This window comes from Engraulis encrasicolus, chromosome 17 (assembly GCF_034702125.1).
Source record: "Engraulis encrasicolus isolate BLACKSEA-1 chromosome 17, IST_EnEncr_1.0, whole genome shotgun sequence".
In the NCBI taxonomy this organism is placed as follows: Eukaryota; Metazoa; Chordata; class Actinopteri; order Clupeiformes; family Engraulidae; genus Engraulis; species Engraulis encrasicolus.
This window is the reverse complement of record NC_085873.1, coordinates 21,552,761-21,572,760: the sequence shown is the minus strand read 5'-3', so window position 1 is coordinate 21,572,760 and position 20,000 is coordinate 21,552,761. Positions and strand designations below refer to the sequence as shown.

At 43.7% G+C, this 20,000-nt stretch overlaps 1 protein-coding gene across 1 annotated transcript in view; it reads left to right on the top strand.

Moving 5' to 3' along the window:
- Positions 1-20,000, top strand: part of atp6v0a1b (ATPase H+ transporting V0 subunit a1b) — a 50,057-nt gene that overhangs the window by 14,194 nt on the left and 15,863 nt on the right. Inside the window, exons 10-18 of the mRNA XM_063221957.1 lie at positions 240-390; positions 1,345-1,484; positions 7,357-7,517; positions 7,941-8,031; positions 8,615-8,733; positions 9,651-9,867; positions 10,587-10,694; positions 13,523-13,723; positions 18,356-18,373. Coding sequence (XP_063078027.1) covers positions 240-390; positions 1,345-1,484; positions 7,357-7,517; positions 7,941-8,031; positions 8,615-8,733; positions 9,651-9,867; positions 10,587-10,694; positions 13,523-13,723; positions 18,356-18,373 — 1,206 coding nt within the window. The remainder of the gene's footprint in view (positions 1-239; positions 391-1,344; positions 1,485-7,356; positions 7,518-7,940; positions 8,032-8,614; positions 8,734-9,650; positions 9,868-10,586; positions 10,695-13,522; positions 13,724-18,355; positions 18,374-20,000) is intronic.

Below are 20,000 nucleotides of genomic sequence, written 5' to 3'. Positions count from 1 at the left end.
GTTACTATGGGTATGACACCTCTAAATACTGGAGCCTATGATGCAACTCTGAACCTGACATCCTGTTTGGTACCTGGCGTCCTGCTGTTACCTGACTTCCTGTTTGCGTCTGGTCTCTAGGAGAGGATGTTGGACGTTGTATTGGACGTTGTATTGACCTTCGCTGCTTGCTAGATCCACCTTCTTTGCTGACATCCTGTTTGCGGTTACCTGACTTCCTGTTTGCGTCTTGTCTCCAGGAGAGGAGTGGCTCCACGGTTCCCTCCATTCTCAATAGGATGCAGACCAAGCAGACTCCGCCCACCTTCAACAAGACCAACAAGTTCACCTCCGGCTTCCAGAACATCGTAGATGCTTATGGCATCGGCACCTACCGTGAAATCAATCCAGGTGCGATGGGTTAACCTTTAACCTTTAACCTGTTGAGAGACAGCGTTATAAATTTGGTGTTACCAAAATACTATAGCAATGACCAAGTTGTTGTGCATTACTCAAGGTGTTACGCCATAGTGGTGTAGTACTATGGTAGTTAACTTTTAAATGACTATTGCAGTGTTCCGCTGATGTGACAGCGTGCGTTATGGGGCTTTTATGGGGCATTATGTCTTTTTCTCCCTATCTCATTGATTTCTCAATAGCTCGATTGCAACCAAATGTGTTTCATGTTTGATTGTGATTGTTTGTGACTATGTCTGTATATGTGTCTATGTCTGTATATCCATACTACAGCTCCATACACCATCATCACCTCTGACTAAGCTATATTTTCGTATTATTATAAATTCTAATCCTTTTTTAATTTAACACTAATTCCTGTCCAGGGACTACAGGTGAAAATTAGCCTTGTGGCTATAATCTGACTCAATTGTATGTTGTGCACTGTCCCTGTTAAATAAACATTAAACTAAACTAGACTACACTAAACTATGTTTGTATGTCTTTACAGCAGCTGTGACTATGACTGTATGTCTTATATGTCCATTCTGCAGCTGTGACTAGGCAAGGCAAGGCAAGGCAATTGTATTTGCATAGCGCATTTCATACATGAATGCAATTCAATGTGATGTACAGTAAAGTTAGATAAAAAATGATGTAAAATAAAATAACATGAAATAAAATAAAAAATAAAAGCATAAGGCATGGTAGGTGAAAATAGAATAAAAAGAAGTAAAGCTATAAATAAGAAATAAGGAAAAAAAGACATAAAAACATCAAAAACATTTTGATCTCTAAGAGAAGGCATCAGAGAAAAGCTTTGTCTTAAAGCTTAAGTCATTAGACTATGTCTATATGTCTGTATGTCCATCCTGCAGCTGTGACTATGTCTGTGTGTCCATCCTGCAGCTCCCTACACCATCATCACCTTCCCGTTCCTGTTTGCGGTGATGTTTGGGGACATGGGCCACGGGCTGCTGATGACCTGCGCTGCCCTCTACCTCGTCCTCAGGGAGAGCCGTCTGCTGTCACAGAAGACCGACAACGAGGTGGGTGGTGGCAGACTGATTGATTGACAGTCAAGTCAAGTCAAGTTTTATTGTCAATTTCTTTACATGCACTGGTCATACAAAGAATTTGAAATTACGTTTCTTGCTCTCCCATGCAGACATAGACTAATCTAGGTAAGGACATAGACAGTATAGACATAGACAGTACTCATACCTGGACATACGACAGTATGGACATAGACAGTGCTCATACAGACATTTAAAGTGCAAGACTGGACAACAGAATTGACAGATTGATTGATTGATTTTATTTGGCAATCTCTGTTCTTGAATAAAACCAACTACATTATTTAGTTTCCAGTGAACCACACCACATACTTAACTAAAAGTAAAAACAGAGAGTCAGGATTACATAATAAAGCCCGAGGGTTTATTTCCATTGTGGTCCTTGATGTTGGATGGCTGGCAGAAGATGTTAAAATGACATGAGTGGCGTTGTAACTACTAAATCACCATTAAAACAATTGAATAAATAAATAACACCAATAACTATGAAGACTCTGTGACAGGGTTAGAGAAAATACACAACTACATCATAACAACATTGCTATAACATTACTGACAGTCTTAAGTAACAGATTAAGACATAGCCATTGCAATTTTGGTGACAGTAAGAGGTTAAGTATTGGTATTATGTTGGATATTGCAGTTACTACAAATTTGACTAGGCATTAGGCCTATTTCTAAAACGGACACATTTCAACACAGATGATGGTGTAATGAAGATCATTTTTAGAGTAAACTCAATTCTGACAAAATATGTAGTTACTGCACTTTGACTTTGTAGGTAGGGTAATATAGGTAGGAACTCTTCAGACACCGGTCAGGGGTACAGTTGTCCCAGGCCCAGGGAGAGAGGGGGCCCATAATTGGTTCCTCATTACACTTTATGTATTAGTTTGGGGGGCCCTTTCACACGACTTTGTCCTGGGCCCAGCCAAAGCTGTCAGCGGCCCTGACCATAATCACCTTCACTCCAATTGAAACCGAGAGCATAGTGTACAACGTATATGATAGACAATTTTTCCCGCCATGGACACTTAATTCCTTTATCCGTCCCTGGATTCAGTCAAGGGATGGGTCAGGTAGGATCCCCTCACACACAGACACAGACACAGACACACACACACACACACACACACACACACACACACACGCACACACACACACACACACACACACACACACACACACACACACACACACACACACACACACACACACATGGAAATTCACATCAAGCCAGCGGTCTCTCTCACTCTTTCTCTGTCCTACCTACCGAGCTCCAATTTGAAGTAAGATTCTGATGTTTAAAGTTGAATTGAAGGCTTTATAAATATTAAGGTTGAGGTAATAAAAGTTCTGGAAGAACCCGTAGTGTACTGACCTGGCTCTATCTTTAGAGGCTCTTTGGACTTGCAGAGACATTTTTTACTTACTTGTCCTGAAAGAAACTTTTGGTCATTTCAGTGTTTACCAAAACGTTCTCAAACACATAACTCAGCCAGTTGGTATGAGAGCTGCAGTTTAATCCGGAGCCACAGGCCCTCCATTTGTGGGACGTAATAGACATCATCAACATTAAACCTCACATTAGTTATACAGCTTGTCTGACTCTTAAAACCTCTCTGTGTATTCCATTTGGCTCTGGGGGCTAGCTGGCTCAGGAGTAAACCAGGTTAAGTTAAGAGGTAAATCACCTAATGGAAGAGCCTGGAGTCTTAAATATGCACTGTGTAAAATTTGCAGTTGTTTATTTCCAGAATTCATGTTACCCATTCACTAATGGGTAACTTTTTCATGAATACTTACCACCACCATAACATTTTAAGTATTCATTATGACTGAGAAGATTGCACTTTTCATACATGAAAAAGGGGATCTTCTCCATGGTCCGCCATTTTAAATTTCCAGAAATAGACATTTTTAGCTGCAAAAAGGACTGTACTTTGGCCATTCTAGTAAATATTAGTTTATTACTTTGTAAATATTCATGAAAACATCATATTTGACAATAGGCAGCACAATTTTAATAAGCAGCATAGTTGCAGTACCTACTCTGGCCACATCCTACACAATGCACCTTTAAGGACTCCAGGCTCTTCTATTAGATGATTTACCTCTTAACTTGACCTGGTCTACTCCTGAACCAGCTTTGTAGTACAGGCTCCAGATGTTCAATGTGGTGTTTGCTAGCCATTTGCAATAGACAGCATCAACATGAAACCCCACATTAATTGTACGGTTTGTTTCACTAAATATCTCTTTTATAGGCCTATATCCTTCTGTGTAGATGTTGAAAATGGTGTGTTGCCCATTGGCAAGACATAATTAGACAACATTAACATAATTTGTTTCTTTTAAAGGAACAGTGGATTTTCACACATTTTCAGTATTTCCAAGTATTACACATGAATATGCATATCATTTTCCTCTCATTGTGTTCAGTACTTAGATTGGCATTGCATATTATTAGCATAGCTTAGCACAATCACTGGAAGGAAATGGTACCATACCATAATGGTACCATTAGCACCAAGACACAAGGGATCACTGGATGGAATTAAATAGCCATTTTGCGCTGAATGCGTGAATTTCACATTCATTTTACGCATTTACTTTTATTTCAGACTTGCTATGTTAAATATGGTAAATACTGTCAGACTAGGCATTGCAATCATAGAGAAAAGTCTAGGTAGTGTCATATTTACTTGGGGCTTTACTAAAAATACACTGTAAAAGATTTCAAACTGAAATTTACAGCTAATTGATGGGGAATAATTGCCAGCAAATTGTTTTAAATTTACAACAAATTGCAGAAAAAAACAGTTGCCAGCAAGTCGTTTAAAATTACAACACTGTTCCGTTTTCAAAACTACTCTGACCATGGCACATGTCCTGCCCCCTCATCCGCCCGCCTCCTCCCGCCTCCACCTCCGCTGCCCGCCTCCATGTCTGAGATGCCTTCAACATGGTATCGTCCCCATCCTCCACCATGACTGAGATAGCATGGTACCATAATGCCACTCTGCTCTAAGCATATACTTCTACAAGTTCAGCCTTGCATGGGTGAGGCACAAATAATAAATCACTCAGCATAGTGTTGTCACAGTGACAGTGATAGTTTCCTCAAGAGGACTTTCATTTATCAAGTCATCTCAAAGGGGAATTCAAAAACAGTCACAATAAGGACTGTATGGAGATGCATTTGTCAAACCAATCCAGTGGTCTACATTTAATATTATGCAAAAAACACGCTATGCTACAAGATGGCTCTCAAACGATGAAACAACCCAACCAGTTAACCTGTCAGGCAGCCAACCAGTTAACCGACCAGGTAGCCAACTGGCCTTGACAGACTGGCCAGCTGCCTGTCTGATTCACTGGCTGCCTGGCTAAACCAGCCAGGCAGCCAATCAACCAGACAGGCAGCCGGCCAGTCAACCAGCCAGTCAACAAGCAAGGCAGCAAGCCAGTCAACTGACCAGGCGGACAGGCTGTCAGTCAACCTGCCAGGCAGCTAGCTGGTCAAATGGCACTATGCTGTCAGCCACCTTGTCAACAAACCAACCACTCATCTAGTCGGCTAATCAATTGATTGCCAGTACCAGTGAGCGCCAGTGAGTCAGGCGCTATGCTGTGCCATTCAGACAAGCAACCAAAGCAGTGTGACAGTCCAGGTTTATATAGTGGGGCAAGTGAACCATGTGACCAGAGTAATCAGGCATTGGGCAGGTGCTGGCAATCATTGAATCACGACATGAAAGTGATTAGTAATAAAGTGAGGCAAGGCACTAATTGACAGATTGGTTAGGTATAGAGTGTGACAACAGAGTAACAAGAGAGATCTGTAACAAGTTCCTAGAATGTTCCAATCATTGATGCTCCTGCTCTAGAACTACAGTTTAAAAACAGACTGGGCTCCTTCTAAGATAATGTTTAAAAAGTATAAGGATATTCTTAAATGGATTGGTGTTGGCCCTTGTTTAATGCACATATCAAAACTTCAGTTCCAAAAAGTTTTCATTCTGATCCATGTTTATAAGTAAACATTCCATATATATGTGGAATTGTCTACACAGTGGTTGGACAAAATAACTGAAACACCTGTCCTTTTAATGTGTGGGAAGTTTCATGGCTCAAGTGGGCCAGCCTGTTGGCCAATCTTCATTAATTGCACATTGCACCAGTAAGGTGAAGTTGAGTTGAATTGCAGGTGAAAGGTTATCAGCTAATTGTTGTAAAATTACAACACATTTGCTGGAAAAAAAAGTTGCCAGCTCATTGTTGTGAAATTAAAGCAAATTGCTGGTGAAAAGTTGCCAGCTAATTGAAGTAAAATTAAAGCAAATTGCTGGCAATAAAAAGTTGCCAGCTAATTGTTGTAAAATTACAACAAATTGCTAGCAACAAGTTGCCAGCTAATTGTTGCGTTCTTCCAATGCAAACACTGGAAACTTCACAACATGCAGCCTTTGAAAATAATGGTCCTGGGCCTCTGCTTCCATTCCTTCTCATGGGATTTTGAGATATATTCTGTTGCCGAAGCCATCAAAAAGCCAAATTGAACCACAGGGGGGCTGCCACACCTGAGCATCGTTTATGCTCTATGACCAGCCCATCGTCTGTATAAATGGACAAACCATCATTGGCCTCTCCCATGCCCTTTTAGCAGAGAGAAGCCCGTTTTGAATTGCACTGAGCTGAAATTAGCGCACCTGGATGTCATTTACAATCAGCTGGCTCATGGCCAAAGAAGGTAGATTGGATAAGCAGTATCACTCAATGGAAAATGCATTGGCCACAGTGTAGTAGTTGGGGGCAGTCGTGGCTCAGTGGTTAGAGCACTGGGTTGGCAACCCAAGGGTTAACGGCTCAATGCCCGACCGGACCACAGCTGAAGTGCCCTTGAGCAAGGCACCTAATCCCCAGGCGCCACTCAGCAGGCAGCCCACTGCTACGGACTAGTGTGTGTACTTCAATGTGATTCACTAGCCCAAATGGGATAAATGCAGAGAAAGAATTTCCCCTAGGGGACCAAAATTGGCTCCAATCCAAATTGGCTCCAATTGGCTTCATAGTATGAGGGTGTTGCTTTAATGCCATAGAACTAATACATTTATGCTTAATGACATGGTGCACATGGTCAGTGTGTGCGATGCCATGATGGACAAAATTTGTACTCCACAAATTTGGTCGAAAGAGGATATCCGGTTGTCAGTGCTCAGTTTGTGGCCAAATTTACTGCAGCTGTCGGTCAGCATTAATTGCGGGGGATAATTAAGGACAGGTGACAAACATTCACTATTGTATGACCTGTTCCACACTTTACCATGCTTCCAATTTGACCATGGAAGAAGAAAATTGGACTCCCCTTGCTATCATTCCGTACTACGCTCCGATGATGTCTGTAAACCCTCCTATGTCTACCTCCTTGCTCATGACCAGGTGTGTGCGATTGAAGAGTTCAAATCAGTTCAAATCCTCTCCACCTCTATCAGGCCTGCACGCATGTTTTAAAAGCATCCAATCAGAATGTGACCTGAGCTCCCTAATTTCTGCATGTGGCTTTGCATACATTTGCATTAGGACAGCAGCCCTGACAAAACAGATCTTTACAACAGTATGTTGTAAAAAGTACTATGTGCTGCTGTACATTTACAATTGTGAATTGTACTCCATATGATATCCCACAATGCATTGCACATTACAGCAGTGAATAGTAAACTGGTATATACATCTTCTTGATGTAGAATTCTAATGTGAAATCACAACAATCTTTTACAGTGTAAGCAATTTGCTGAAATAAGGTGAACTGTTTCTATAAACTCACTCTACATGTTCTCCTCAGATGTTCAACATGGTGTTTGCTGGGCGCTACATTATCCTCCTGATGGGTATCTTCTCCGTCTACACCGGCATCATCTACAATGACTGCTTCTCCAAGTCCCTCAACATGTTTGGATCAGGCTGGAGTGTGAAAAACATGTTTTTCCCCAAAGGAAACTGGACGTACGTACAGTACATAAGTCGTTACTACAGTGTGTGTGTGTGTGTGTGCGTGTGCGTGTGCGTGTGCGTGTGCGTGCGCGCGCGTGTGTAGTGTGTGTGTGTGTGTGTGTGTGTGTGTGTGTGTGTGTGTGTGTATGTGTGTGTGTGTGTGTGTGTTTGTGAGAGAGATAGAGAGAGAGAGAGAGAGAGAGAGAGAGAGAGAGAGAGAGAGAGAGAGAGAGAGAGAGAGATGTACTTGAATTAAATAAAATTGTTCAAATTTAGTAAAATAGGATATTAATCCTTCTGCTCTTGCCTGACTGAACAAAACTGAGAATTGTGTTTCATTTTACTGGCAAGTTCATAGATGTTTTCCATTACGACATAATGTGTTTGAACGGAACACTGAATAATATATTTCCACACTCACTCATCTGTGCTTAGGTTTGAAACGCTTGATTCAAATGCAGTCCTCCAGCTCGATCCAGCCGTACCAGGTGTCTTTGGCGGACCGTACCCACTAGGCATCGACCCTGTAAGTACAGTACCTCTATATCAGGGTAAACATTTTTAGAATGAACTCCCCTTGGCCTTATCATATGCCCTCCCAACGCCCCCTGGACCTCATCATATGCCATCCCAATGCCCCCTGGACCTCATCATATGCCTGCCAACCCAGCCCTTAGTATTAAAAAATGATATAGACTAATGACCCCCAATGGCAACTAAGCACTGCCCCCTCTCAGCTGTATCATTCTCAACAACCAGGGTAAAACAGGCAAACAGGCAAACAGGCCCGGCTGGCACCTGAGAGGGCTCTGCCTCGTAAACGTGGGCCTGGTGTGTCATGCCCGATTGGCGCTCGCTCAGTAATTGCCCAACATAAATAAGCCTCATGTTTCGCTGCCTGGCTCCTCCGCATCTACCTGGACGGATTCAGCTGCAGTTTATTAGAATGGCGTTGTTCAGCTCAAAGAGAACGAGAGAGAGCGAGAGAGAGAGAGAGAGAGAGAGAGAGAGAAAGAGAGAGAGAGAGGAAAGGGGATAATTAGAATGGAAACTCTGATTCTTTATTTTTCTCTCTCCTGTGTTTCCTCTTTGCTTCCCTCCATTCATAGATCTGGAACGTGGCCACCAACAAGCTGACCTTCCTCAACTCCTTCAAGATGAAGATGTCCGTCATCCTGGGCGTCATCCACATGCTGTTTGGCGTCTCTCTCAGCCTCTTCAACCACCTGTACGTATCGTCCACGAGAATCACGGCAATGGTCACTTAATTCTCAAGCTGGAAGCCCAGTGAATAACCAGTTTTTAGAAAGGCTAAAACTAGACTAAAGAAAGACATTTGAATGAATGGAATATCCACCTGTACGTACTGTATCATCCACGAGCATGACTCTAAATCAACTTTTTTTCGTCATCAGCCAAAATGGCTAGTAGATGTTAACTTTACTAGCCAAACACACACACACGAATGGGTGGCTTATAAGTTGGTCTTTTCTACCAGCCAAAACGAAATTTCACCAGCATTTCGCCGGTTGGTTGGTGTTAATTTAGAGCCTTGTCCGTAACGTCCACGAGAATTGTGCCAGTGGTCACTTATTTCTCAGTTTTTCTTTCAATCTCAAACTGGAAACCCTGTGGATTGCAACTTTTTAGAAAGGTTAAAACTAGTAAAGACATGTAGCTCCTTAGTGCAGATGGGTCCTATTAACTCTTTGCTGAAAACAGTCCACTACATCATAACACCATTGCTATGACAATGCAGATAGTCTTAAGTAATGATTAACACTTGGTCATCACCATTTTGGTAACAATCAGGATATGACAGAGGTTCTGCGCTAAGGGGTTAATTGTATGGAATATCCACAGTATCTTTTGCATGCATGGGAGACTGAGTCACTATGAGAGTAATACCAATGGTCTCACACCAAAAGTATGCAGAGTGTATGTTTCTGCTCCACATCCATATTTTGACTAGCAACCTCAGAGGAGTCGAGACAGGGTCAGGTTTGCCAGATGAGACTGATGATTTCCAGCCCAAAAAGTGCCAGAAGTGACAGTCAGAACACACCCACCACCCTCGTGATGGTCTCTCCATCACAGTGCTGTATATAAACATGTTGTTTTGTTGTTGTTGTTGTTGTCCATCAGGTACTTCAAGAAGCCCCTGAACATCTTCCTGGGCTTCATCCCAGAGATTGTGTTCATGAGCAGCTTGTTTGGCTACCTCATCCTCCTCATCTTCTACAAGTGGACCGCCTATGATGCTTTCACGTCCAAAGACGCCCCCAGTCTCCTCATTGCCTTTATCAACATGTGTCTCTTCAACTACAACGATCCCACCAACAAACCTCTTTATCGGGGACAGGTACACTACACATACCGTACTTCTCTTCAACTACAACGATCCCTCCAACAAACCTCTTTATCGGGGACAGGTACACTACACATACCATACTTCTCTTCAACTACAACGATCCCTCCAACAAACCTCTTTATCGGGGACAGGTACACTACGCATACATACTGTACATACACAGGTACATGGTACTGAAAGTACCACGCCATATTGCACAGCTATGGTACATAACCGTACTTGCCAAATCACACCTCATTATACAACATCCCGTAATGACAAGTAAATAACAACATCTAACATGGACAAAGAGTATAATATTACAGTATACTTGCAGTTTGACAAGATTATAATATGGCCTTGAACCCATGATATACATGTACTTAAAAATGGTTTGGGATCACTTGAGTTCATATGTTTCACATAGTGTATGCAGTAACAAACCGGGTATGCTGTTTCCTTTCACTCCTGATGGTGTATGTGTGTTTGTGCTTGCACATTTATCTATCTGTATGTATGTCTGTCTGCCTGTCGGTCTGTCTGCCTGTCTACCTGTGTCTGTCTGTCTGTCTGTCTGTTTGTTTGCCTGTCTGTCTGTCTGTCTGTTTTCCTGCCTGCCTTGTCTGTCTGTCTGTCTGTCTGTCTGTCTGTCTGTCTGTCTGTCTGTCTGTCTGTCTGTCCATGTGCCCATGTATGTCTTTGTGTCTCCATGTGTCCATGTGTGTGTGTAGATGGGTATCCAGGTGCTGCTGGTCCTGATAGCTCTGGGCTGCGTGCCCTGCATGCTGGTGGTGAAGACCTGGGTCCTGCGCCGCCAGCACCTCTGGAAGAAGCACCTGGTGAGTGACCTCCTCTCCGCTGCTCCTCCGCCTAAGAATGCTGTAACCTTCTTTTTCTCTTCTTCTCCTCCTCCTTCTTCCTTTTTCCCCCTTTTTTTCTTCCTTTTCTCTACTTTAGAGACTCGTCTCCTTCTTCTCAGCGTTCTCTGCCACTGGAGAGACCAGCCGTGCTGTGCCTGCTTGCTCTGCTCGCTCGCTCTAGCCCAAAGCTAGTCTCACAGAGTGCTTCCTTCCTTTCACTTATAGTTTCGGAATTAGTTGCTTTGCGTCTCTCCATAAAGCATCTGATTTTAAGGCATGGTAGGCGATGACAGCTGGAATTACGTAGCAAGAACAGGATTGGCCTTTAGAGTGCACACAAAAAATTGGATAGTTTTCATTCCTTTCTTCCAGGAATGACAAAGTAGAAAAGAATGTACAGGCAGATCAGCCATCTAATAATTTGAACAAAATGATCGGCTACATTTTTTTTCCCCTTTTTTTTACATCACTGTGACTGTACACAGATGATACCATTTTTGGTAACGTTCTATCAGAAAAGAATTGAAGATGTTCATTGTTCAATGTAAAAAAAAAGAATTTACTTGGATAGTCTGTTCAAAGAGATTGTACTGATTGTGTGTTAATAATTCCATTTTGTTCAGCGTTTGTCATTAACATGAAGCAAAATCCAACCACGTAACCCTAACCTTATTATGACTTGGGCTTTCAACAGATACTTCATAACCCTAACCTTAAGACATGGTATTTCAACAGATACGTTGTTAATAGTGCCCGTATCTGTAGGGCTATCCAAATAAAGACCATTTCATGGTATATACCACGGAAAAAATCTTTCCCCTACCACGCCTTAAATGAGTAATGCTTTCAGAGGTGCAAAGATTGCGCAGCTTAATAGAAACATTGAGATAAGACACATATCTAAGTGTTTCTCTTCACAGTACATGTCCGTGTCTTCTTACTACTATGCAAACTCTTGTGTGCCTTCTTGGCCAAAGCTTTGTTTGCTATACTAAAGAAAATGTCTCTTGTTTGTTTGTTTGTTTGTTTGTTATTTGTTGCTTGTAGAGCCTGTCATGAGCCACAGCCAATTAACACATTTTATGTAGTGATGCTTGCTGTAGAATGTAGAGCGTCGAATGTCAATGATAAAACGAGCAAGAGGCGGATGTAGGCCTGAGAAAGTAAAAGTCCAGCCATTTATTCCCTAGGCCTGTTATCTTTACACATTTGATTTCACCAAGCATCTCATCTACCAAGAGTTGTGCTGAGGTTAAAACTGGTGGAGCTCTCTGGAACGTCGGCCATCTTGAAAGCACTGGCCTCCAAAAGTTAATCAGTTGATGCACCTTGTGTAGAATGTAACAAAACAAGATTTACTTAATCAGTCTAATACTCTAATACTACTCAGTGTCGTGCAAAATGTTTTTGGTCCTTCAGACCATCATCAGTGGCCTATTGGATTACCTTGTGGAACTTAACGCACCCTCCCGGCCACAAACTGAAAGGGGCGACACACACTTTGAATATATGTGAAAATCAGTCTAACCGTTGAAAAGTTATCATGATCATTATAACACAGAAATCTGTGACAGATGGACAGATACTATCACACAGAAATCTGTGACAGATGGACAGATAGACACACTGACTCACACATTCAAGGCCTAACGTACACAAGGATTAGCTGGAACAAATATTTAGCATGGCTTTTACTTTGCGGGTCTGAGATGTCCACCTCTGTTTGCATGCATGCCTAACGTGTGACTACTTTATTTACCGTAGTTAAACTCTGTTTTGAGTTGTTGGCATTTCGTTCAAAGTAATTGGCTTTCACTGGGCTCGATGCGGCACCTACCAAGTACTGTGGATGTGAGAGAGGAGGAAGTGGCCAGATCTGGCTCTCAGGGGACAAGGGTGTTCTGGGGTCCTTGGTCCAGCACCTACCACTTAGACAAGGTGTGGTCAATTTCTTTGGCCCAAGGGCCATATTAGGTTTGGAGCATTGACGAAAAGGCCAGAATACATAAGGGCCTGAGTTCGCTCACCTCTGACCTAGACTCAAACTCATGGCACACTTAGGCACTTCAGGCACCATGTTTTAGTGTGTAGCAAGTGCGCCATACTACACACTGAAACATAGTGCGCAAAGTGCACAATTGCACCATTCGAGACACGGAATCAATAGACTACAGTGGAATAATTGAAGAAAAGCTATCTCCACGCCTACATTTTTTTTAATTGAATGAAATTGATTGGCTATGAAGACTGCAATAACACCTGCATTAACTGCATGACACCACTCTGCTCTGTGCTAGATTTGAATCAGAGGTTTTGCTTGAGTTGATTTTTGAAAGCTTCTTGGCGACTTACCCAGGACAACTGCTAGCTTGCTAACCAACAGGCCTACCGTGTGACCCAGACTTTCTCTACTGGCTATTTGGAGCATAGTAGACCAGGGGCATATACTAAGAAGTTGGTTCAGGAGTAAACCAGGTGAAGTTAAGAGGTAAATCATCTAATAGAAGAGCCTTGAGAACCTTAGTATACCCTTCTGGACCCCCTGGGTCTTTGCAACTTAGTTGATTGCTTGTGGAAGGTTACATAACCAACTATGTTCCCACCTGGCACCAGATACCCTTCAGGGCCAGGTCTAGCCACACCGTTAGCACCTTTTGAAGATGGATTTGAGGTGTATTTGGGAGGTGCCTCACGGAGGGCATTGTGAAAAGCGAAAAACAAAAACAGGCATGTGGCTCTCACGACAGTGCTCTAAGGCTCCCCCAACAAAAAAACGTTGTGGATTATGTTATTTGTATTTACCGTAGTCCCAGCTGAGGGAGGCAGGCCCCGCTGAGAATCTAGACAAGTTAGAGCAGACAGGCAGCACCACCTCACCCACCGGACTCACCCAACAGGGCACACAGAAGTTCGGAGGGGTGCGGGTCGGCAACGGGCCCACCGAGGACGAGGCGGAGATCATCGACCACGACGCGCTGTCCCAGCATTCCGATGGAGAGGGAGATGAGGTGAGAGATGCCACAAAACGACACATTTTTTATCAATTAGGCAGGGCAACTCTGCCATGTTACAATAAAGCTGCACTGTGTAGAAATGTGGCCAGATTAGGTATTGCAACAGTGCTTCTCATTGACACTGTGCTGCCTTTTCATGAATATTTACTGAGTAATAAACTAATTTCACTAGTATGACCAAATTAAAGGACGTTTTGCAGCTAAAAATGTCTATTTCTTGAAATTCAAAATGGCAGACATGGAGAATCTCCCACCTTTTCTTGTATCAAAAGTGCAATTTTCCTAACCTGGTTCTCACGCGATGGTTGTACATTGTCAATCGCTTAGCTCTGGAAAGGTGCGGGTGTGTTCAAAACAGCTGGAACCTGATAGGAGAATTCACGTGGCTTTTTTTGAATCACGTACTACTTCAACCACTGACTTGTATATACCCCGCCCCGCGATTCTGATTGGATAGGCTGTGAAATATCTGATTCCGTTCGGGATTTCCAGACCCTCGTGCGAGCTCACGAAGTATAACGAAGATGCACAAAGCACGAAGGGTCTGCGTGAGAGCCAGGTTACAATTTTCCAAGTCAAAACGAATATTTAGAATTAGATGGAGGTGGTAAGTATTTGTGAAAAAGGAGACATTCGTGAATAGGCAGCATGAATTCTGGAAATAAACGACAAAAAAATATTTTAATATATTTAAAATATTTTACCCAGTGCACCTTTAACCTTTGAACGACGGGTGAGAATTGACTCCTGGTGTGTTGATGTCCACAAACCACCCTCATTGTCATGATAGTCCTCAAAACTTCACTTTATTCTGGTGGTGATGCCCCACAAACCATTCTCATTGTCATTCTGTGCATATCTGTGAAGATTATCATTAATTCATGTCATATTATCCAAGGACATTATTAGCTGAAGCTACTCGTTTACACCTGAACATCTTCATTGTCACTCACTACCATGATATGTCTTATGCTGTATTCTTACAGCCTCATGGTTTGTGCTTTATGGGTTTGTACTAAATTCGGCCAACATCTGTCACATACTAGCCTAGCGAGCTAAACCCCTACAGCTGAAAGCTGACAGGGAGTGAATTCAATTTGTGACCTCTAGGGGCGTCTAGATTTCTAGGCTAGTCACATACAGTAAAAGGGTAAGGCAAACTCATTGACTTTCACTGATAGAAACAGAGCGGTCGAGAAGTTCCTTGCAGCAGTTTAACAAGGTTTGACCTCCTCCACAGGTCCATCTCCTCCACATGTATTCAGGGGCGGATCTAGCCATTTTGGGACCCTAGGCGAAATATAAACATGGGACCCATATCACGTCACCTATTGGCATGGAAGGAGCGAGGTTGCTATTTTAGTGTTTTGTCTTATATATCTTTGATTATTTTACAAGTGACAAATTAAGATCAGGCCTACATTTTGTTGGTGTGTTTATCACGACTGGTGTGACTGTAAGTGCCCCTATGGTGGGCAGATTTGGTTGGGGCCCTAGGCAATTGCCTACTTCTGCCTCTGCATGTAGTGCAGCTCTCCACACCTATTAACCCATTGATGCCTAAAGCACTTGCAAAAAACGCCTGCTGAATGCCTAAGCCCTTGTTGGGAAAGTTGCCCTCAGCCTATAAAAACCTAGTCTTAGCCTCTGATGCACATAGAAACATGAAATAAGTTGCATTTAAACCCTAAGACCGTCTTCTTGCATTATAATGTGTTCATTCAGCTGTAACATACCCACATTTTTATTAAAAAAAGCTAAAATCCCAAGAGCCTGAATGCAGCGTATCTGTGTCTCCAGGCACCAAAGGTTAAACGACATATACAAGTCATCAAGCTAAAATGGGTTAAGGGGAGGGGAAGTTGAGGGAGTGTAGGAGAGTGTGATATCTGGCCTGGGCTGCCCTGGTGGTGCCTGCCTGTGTTGTCTGTCCAGTTGTGAGTGAGTGAGAGAGGCCTCGGTTGCCAAAGTACACGGAGAGCCTGGCAGGGCAGCTCAACCCACCGTGATGACGGAACATTTTAGCTGGAGAGAAGAGCTCGAGGCAGTTTGATGGAGCACATTTTGAGGGTGTGCTGTGCTAGGCGGGGGAAAGCCAGTCAGTTCGATGTAGATGTATGAGTTCTTTCCCCTCAGATTTTTGTTTTTGGGAAGTCAGTCTTAGGGTGTTAGGTGTGTGGTCCATACGGTTTCTCTCTCTCTCTCTCTCTCTCTCTCTCTCTCTCTCTCTCTCTCTCTCTCTCTCTCTCTCTCTCTCTCTCTCTCTCTCTCTCTCTCTCTCTCTTTCTCTATTTGTGTTAGAAGTCTCATCTGTAGTATCCATCAGTGGAGCTCTGCTTAAGCTCTCACTAACCGCCCTCATCCTACAGTATACACCTCGATCGCCACCTCCGACCCCTCTCTCAGCTTTGGGATAGATTGGTCATTAGGAAAAAAGAAACCCCGGCCGCCACTGAAAAGGTTAGATAAAGGTGTGCGTCTCTCTCTCTCTCTCTCGTGTAAACATTTGGCTCTTTTTAACAGTCATTTATTGTTTTGACGTGTTCATTTCCATCCTGTAGTCATTAGCTCTTATCAACTACGACCTCTGAGCCAAAACACTCCGCTGCTGTTGACAGCGTTGCTCGCAGGGCCGGATTAATGCACAGGCTAGATATGGCTGCAGCCTAGGGGCCCCCATCTGCCAGGGGGGGGCGGAATGGCCAAAAGTGAAAAATAACGGAATTGTGTCAGGATGTAATATTGAAAAATTCACGTGTCGTGTTGAGTACAGTTGGTAGATAAGTTGACCTTAATTTCTTGTTCATAATTATGACACTGTCTATGTACATTTGACAGCAACCTGTAGCCTGGGGGCCCCAGGCTGTCTTAATCCGGCCCTGTTTGCTTGGGGATGTTGAGAAATACGGAATTACGGGGTGTGAGGAAGAGGAAGAGGAAAAGAGGGGAGGAAAAGGGGGGAGAGAGAGAGAGAGAGAGCGAGAGATTGAGTGACAGGGAGAGATAAGAAGAGAGGGGTGTTTTTCCACTTGCGTCCAGCCGTGAGGGGCACAAACAGTACAGAAACTCCACACCAGCGGGGCTCATTTCTCTGGAAAACCCACAGACAGACAAGCAGGCAGGCAGGCAGGCAGGCAGGCAGGCAGGCAGGCAGGCAGGCAAGTTTTGGAATCTGGAAAATATTTGCGTCTTTTTTTTTTTTGCATAGCCGAGAGGGGCATCTGTGCAGTGGAGGAGGAAGAGGAGGAGGAGGAGGAAGAAGAGGAGGAGGAGGAATAAGAGAAGGAGGAGGAGGAGTAGGAGGAGGAAGAGGAAGAAGAGGAGGAGATAAAAGGAAGAGGAGGAGGAGGTGGAAGAAGAGAAGGAGGAGGAGGAGTAGGAGGAGGAAGAGATCGGAAGAAGAGGAGGAGTAGGAAGAGGAGGAGGAGAGAGGTGATAGGAGGAGGAAGAGGAGGAGGAGGAGATAGGAGGAAGAAGAGAAGGAGTAGGAAGAGGAAGAGGAGGAGGTGATAGAAGGAGGTGGAGGAGGAGACAGGGATAGCTCAGCTAGCTCAGATAGCTATCATAGCTGTGTTATGATTACCCTTACAGCCTGCCCCGTTACTGTGTACCAGCTTCTACGTACGTGCTTGTGTGTGTGCGCGCGCACACAGGCTTGCTTGTGTGTGTGTGCGTGCGTGTGTGTGAGTGTAAGTGTGCGTTTGAGTTAGGGCTAAAACACACCTTTACTGCTCCATCACTGTCGCTCTCAGTGACAAGAGAAGCAGATCTGGCAGCAGTTGAAACAGAGGCATCATCATCATCTGAGGGCTCTTGAAGGGCAGTCACTGCAAAACAGAAACACACTAAATAATATTCATGTGGACAACCTGTCTAGAGGAGCTACATTACCAATAAGCGGTTACCACCACCCTGCTGTTCTGTCTAGATGAGCTACAGTGCCAATAAGCTGTTACCGCCTTTACCTCTCCCTACATCTCCATCCATGGCTGAAGTGCCCTTGAGCAAGGCACCTAACCCCACATTGCTCCAGGGACTGTAACCAATACCCTGTAAATATCAGTAACACGCTTTGGACAGAAAAGCGTCAGCTAAGTTTAATGTAATGTTATGTAACGGCTTAGTACTGTAGTTCAGGTCGACCGGCAGCTCATATCGACATGACACCACCAACACCCAAAGGAGGATGGTGTTGCCTTGTGAAAGGCAGCTAATGGTTTATTTTTTATAAGCAGACCGTCTGGTTTGTTTTCTCAAGGGGCATCTTATTTCAACTCAAAGCACACTTAAAATGGCTGCCAAGATTGAAGTGTGTGTGCGTGTGTGTGTGTGTGTGTGTGTGTGTGTGTGTGTGTGTGTGTGTGTGTGTGTGTGTGTGTGTGTGTGTGTGTGTGTGTGTGTGTGTGTGTGTGTGTGTGTGTGTGTGTGTGTGTGTGTGTGTGTCTGTGTGTCTGTGTGTCTGTGTGCCTGTGTGTTTGTTTTAATGAAATAAATGTTGTCTAGTATCACAGTGTGACGAGGGCATGGAACTCCCACTCACTGTCTGTCTGTCTGTAACTTCACTGTTGCTATGGCGACAACACATGCTTGGTTACTAACGCATATTTAACTCTGTTTACTTTTAAGCGCGCTGAGGAGGAGCCGGTAAGTCATCATATGTATGTTCACAATATGCATGAAGTTGCTTTGAGGTATGGAACTGTGGATGTGTGTGTGTGTGTGTGTGTGTGTGTGTGTGTGTGTGTGTGTGTGTGTGTGTGTGTGTGTGTGTGTGTGTGTGTGTGTGTGTGTGTGTGTGTGTGTGTGTGTGTGTGTCTGTGTGTCTGTGTGTGTGTGTGTGTGTGAGAGAGAGAGAGAGAGAGAGAGAGAGAGAGAGAGAGAGGGCTTAAAACCTCCATCTGCATGCAAGTATGTGTGTGTTGGTGTAAGTGTGTGTGTGTGCCTGTGTGTGTGTGTGTGTGTGTGTGTGTGTGTGTGTGTGTGTGTGTGTGTGTGTGTGCCTGTGTGTGTGTGTGCGTGTGTGTGTGTGTGTGTGTGTGTGTGTGTGTGTGTGTGTGTGTGTGTGTGTGTGTGTGTGTGTGTGTGTGTGTGTGTGTGTGTGTGTGTGTGTGTGTGTGTGTGTGTATGCATGCATGTAGTGTCTGTCCCTCTCTGTTTATGACTGTTATGTGTCTGAAAGGGCTGCTAGTGCCATTGGCTTGCCAGCTGCAGGCCTAATGCTCTGTCATTACGTGAGAGTTACAACTTCATCCGAACTCTTAAGAATAAAGCCTTGCCCTCAGTGGAAAAATGTGTAACGCAATAGCATTCAAGAGACCTCATAGTTCTTAGTGCAAAAAAAAGCCCACAGCTAAATCATGAGAGAATTGTTTTGCTCATCGTTGGTGAATTATTTACTAATTTACTTATTACTAAGTGTTACCAACCCGATAGACCCAATAGCCTCAAGAGACCCGATAGTCCTTAGAGCAAAACAAAAGCCCTTGGCTACATCATGAGAGAGCTGGTACAGTAAATGACACGCCATGATTTTCAAAGATTCTTTTGGTGTCATAAATTACTAAGTGTTACCGACACCCGATAGACCCAATGACGTTCAAGAGACTCGATAGTTCTAAAGCCTGGCTCAAACTACACGACTATTGCGCCGATTCTCGGCTGAAAACCCCCCTTACGACAATCGCTGGAACGTTACCCCCCAGGACCATCGCAAGCGATTGTCGGCAAAGATTTCCTCATCGTGAGCGACGTTCTAAGATAGAACTTTGGCAGCTCAAAGAGTCGCCGATCGCAAATCGTAGAAATCAAACAGTGTTTGATATTTGCGACTGGAAATAGAACGTCGGGCATTGTCTCGGTGGCTGCCAGCAGCGACAAGATTGACAGTTGTGATTCTCTTCTAGTGTGCGGTGCACCCCGACGCCAAAATCGGACACACAATCGCTAGTCGTGTAGTTTGAGCCTGGCTTTAGTGCGAAAAAAGGCTAAATCATGATAGAGCTGGTAAATGACATGACGTGATTTTCAAAGATTCTTTTGGTGTCATAAATTATAAAGTGTTCCCGACCCGATAGTTCTTAGTGCAAAAAACAAAAGCTTGCGGCTAAATCATGAGAGAGCTAGAGGTAAATGGCACGACATGATTTTCAAAGATTCTTTTGGTGTCATAAATCAGCTCTAGATAAGGCCAGCTTCCACTTACGCGGGCGTGTAAGTTGAAGTGCTATTGAGGCTCGAAGGGTTCCGGCGATTGTTGGAACGAAAAAACGTC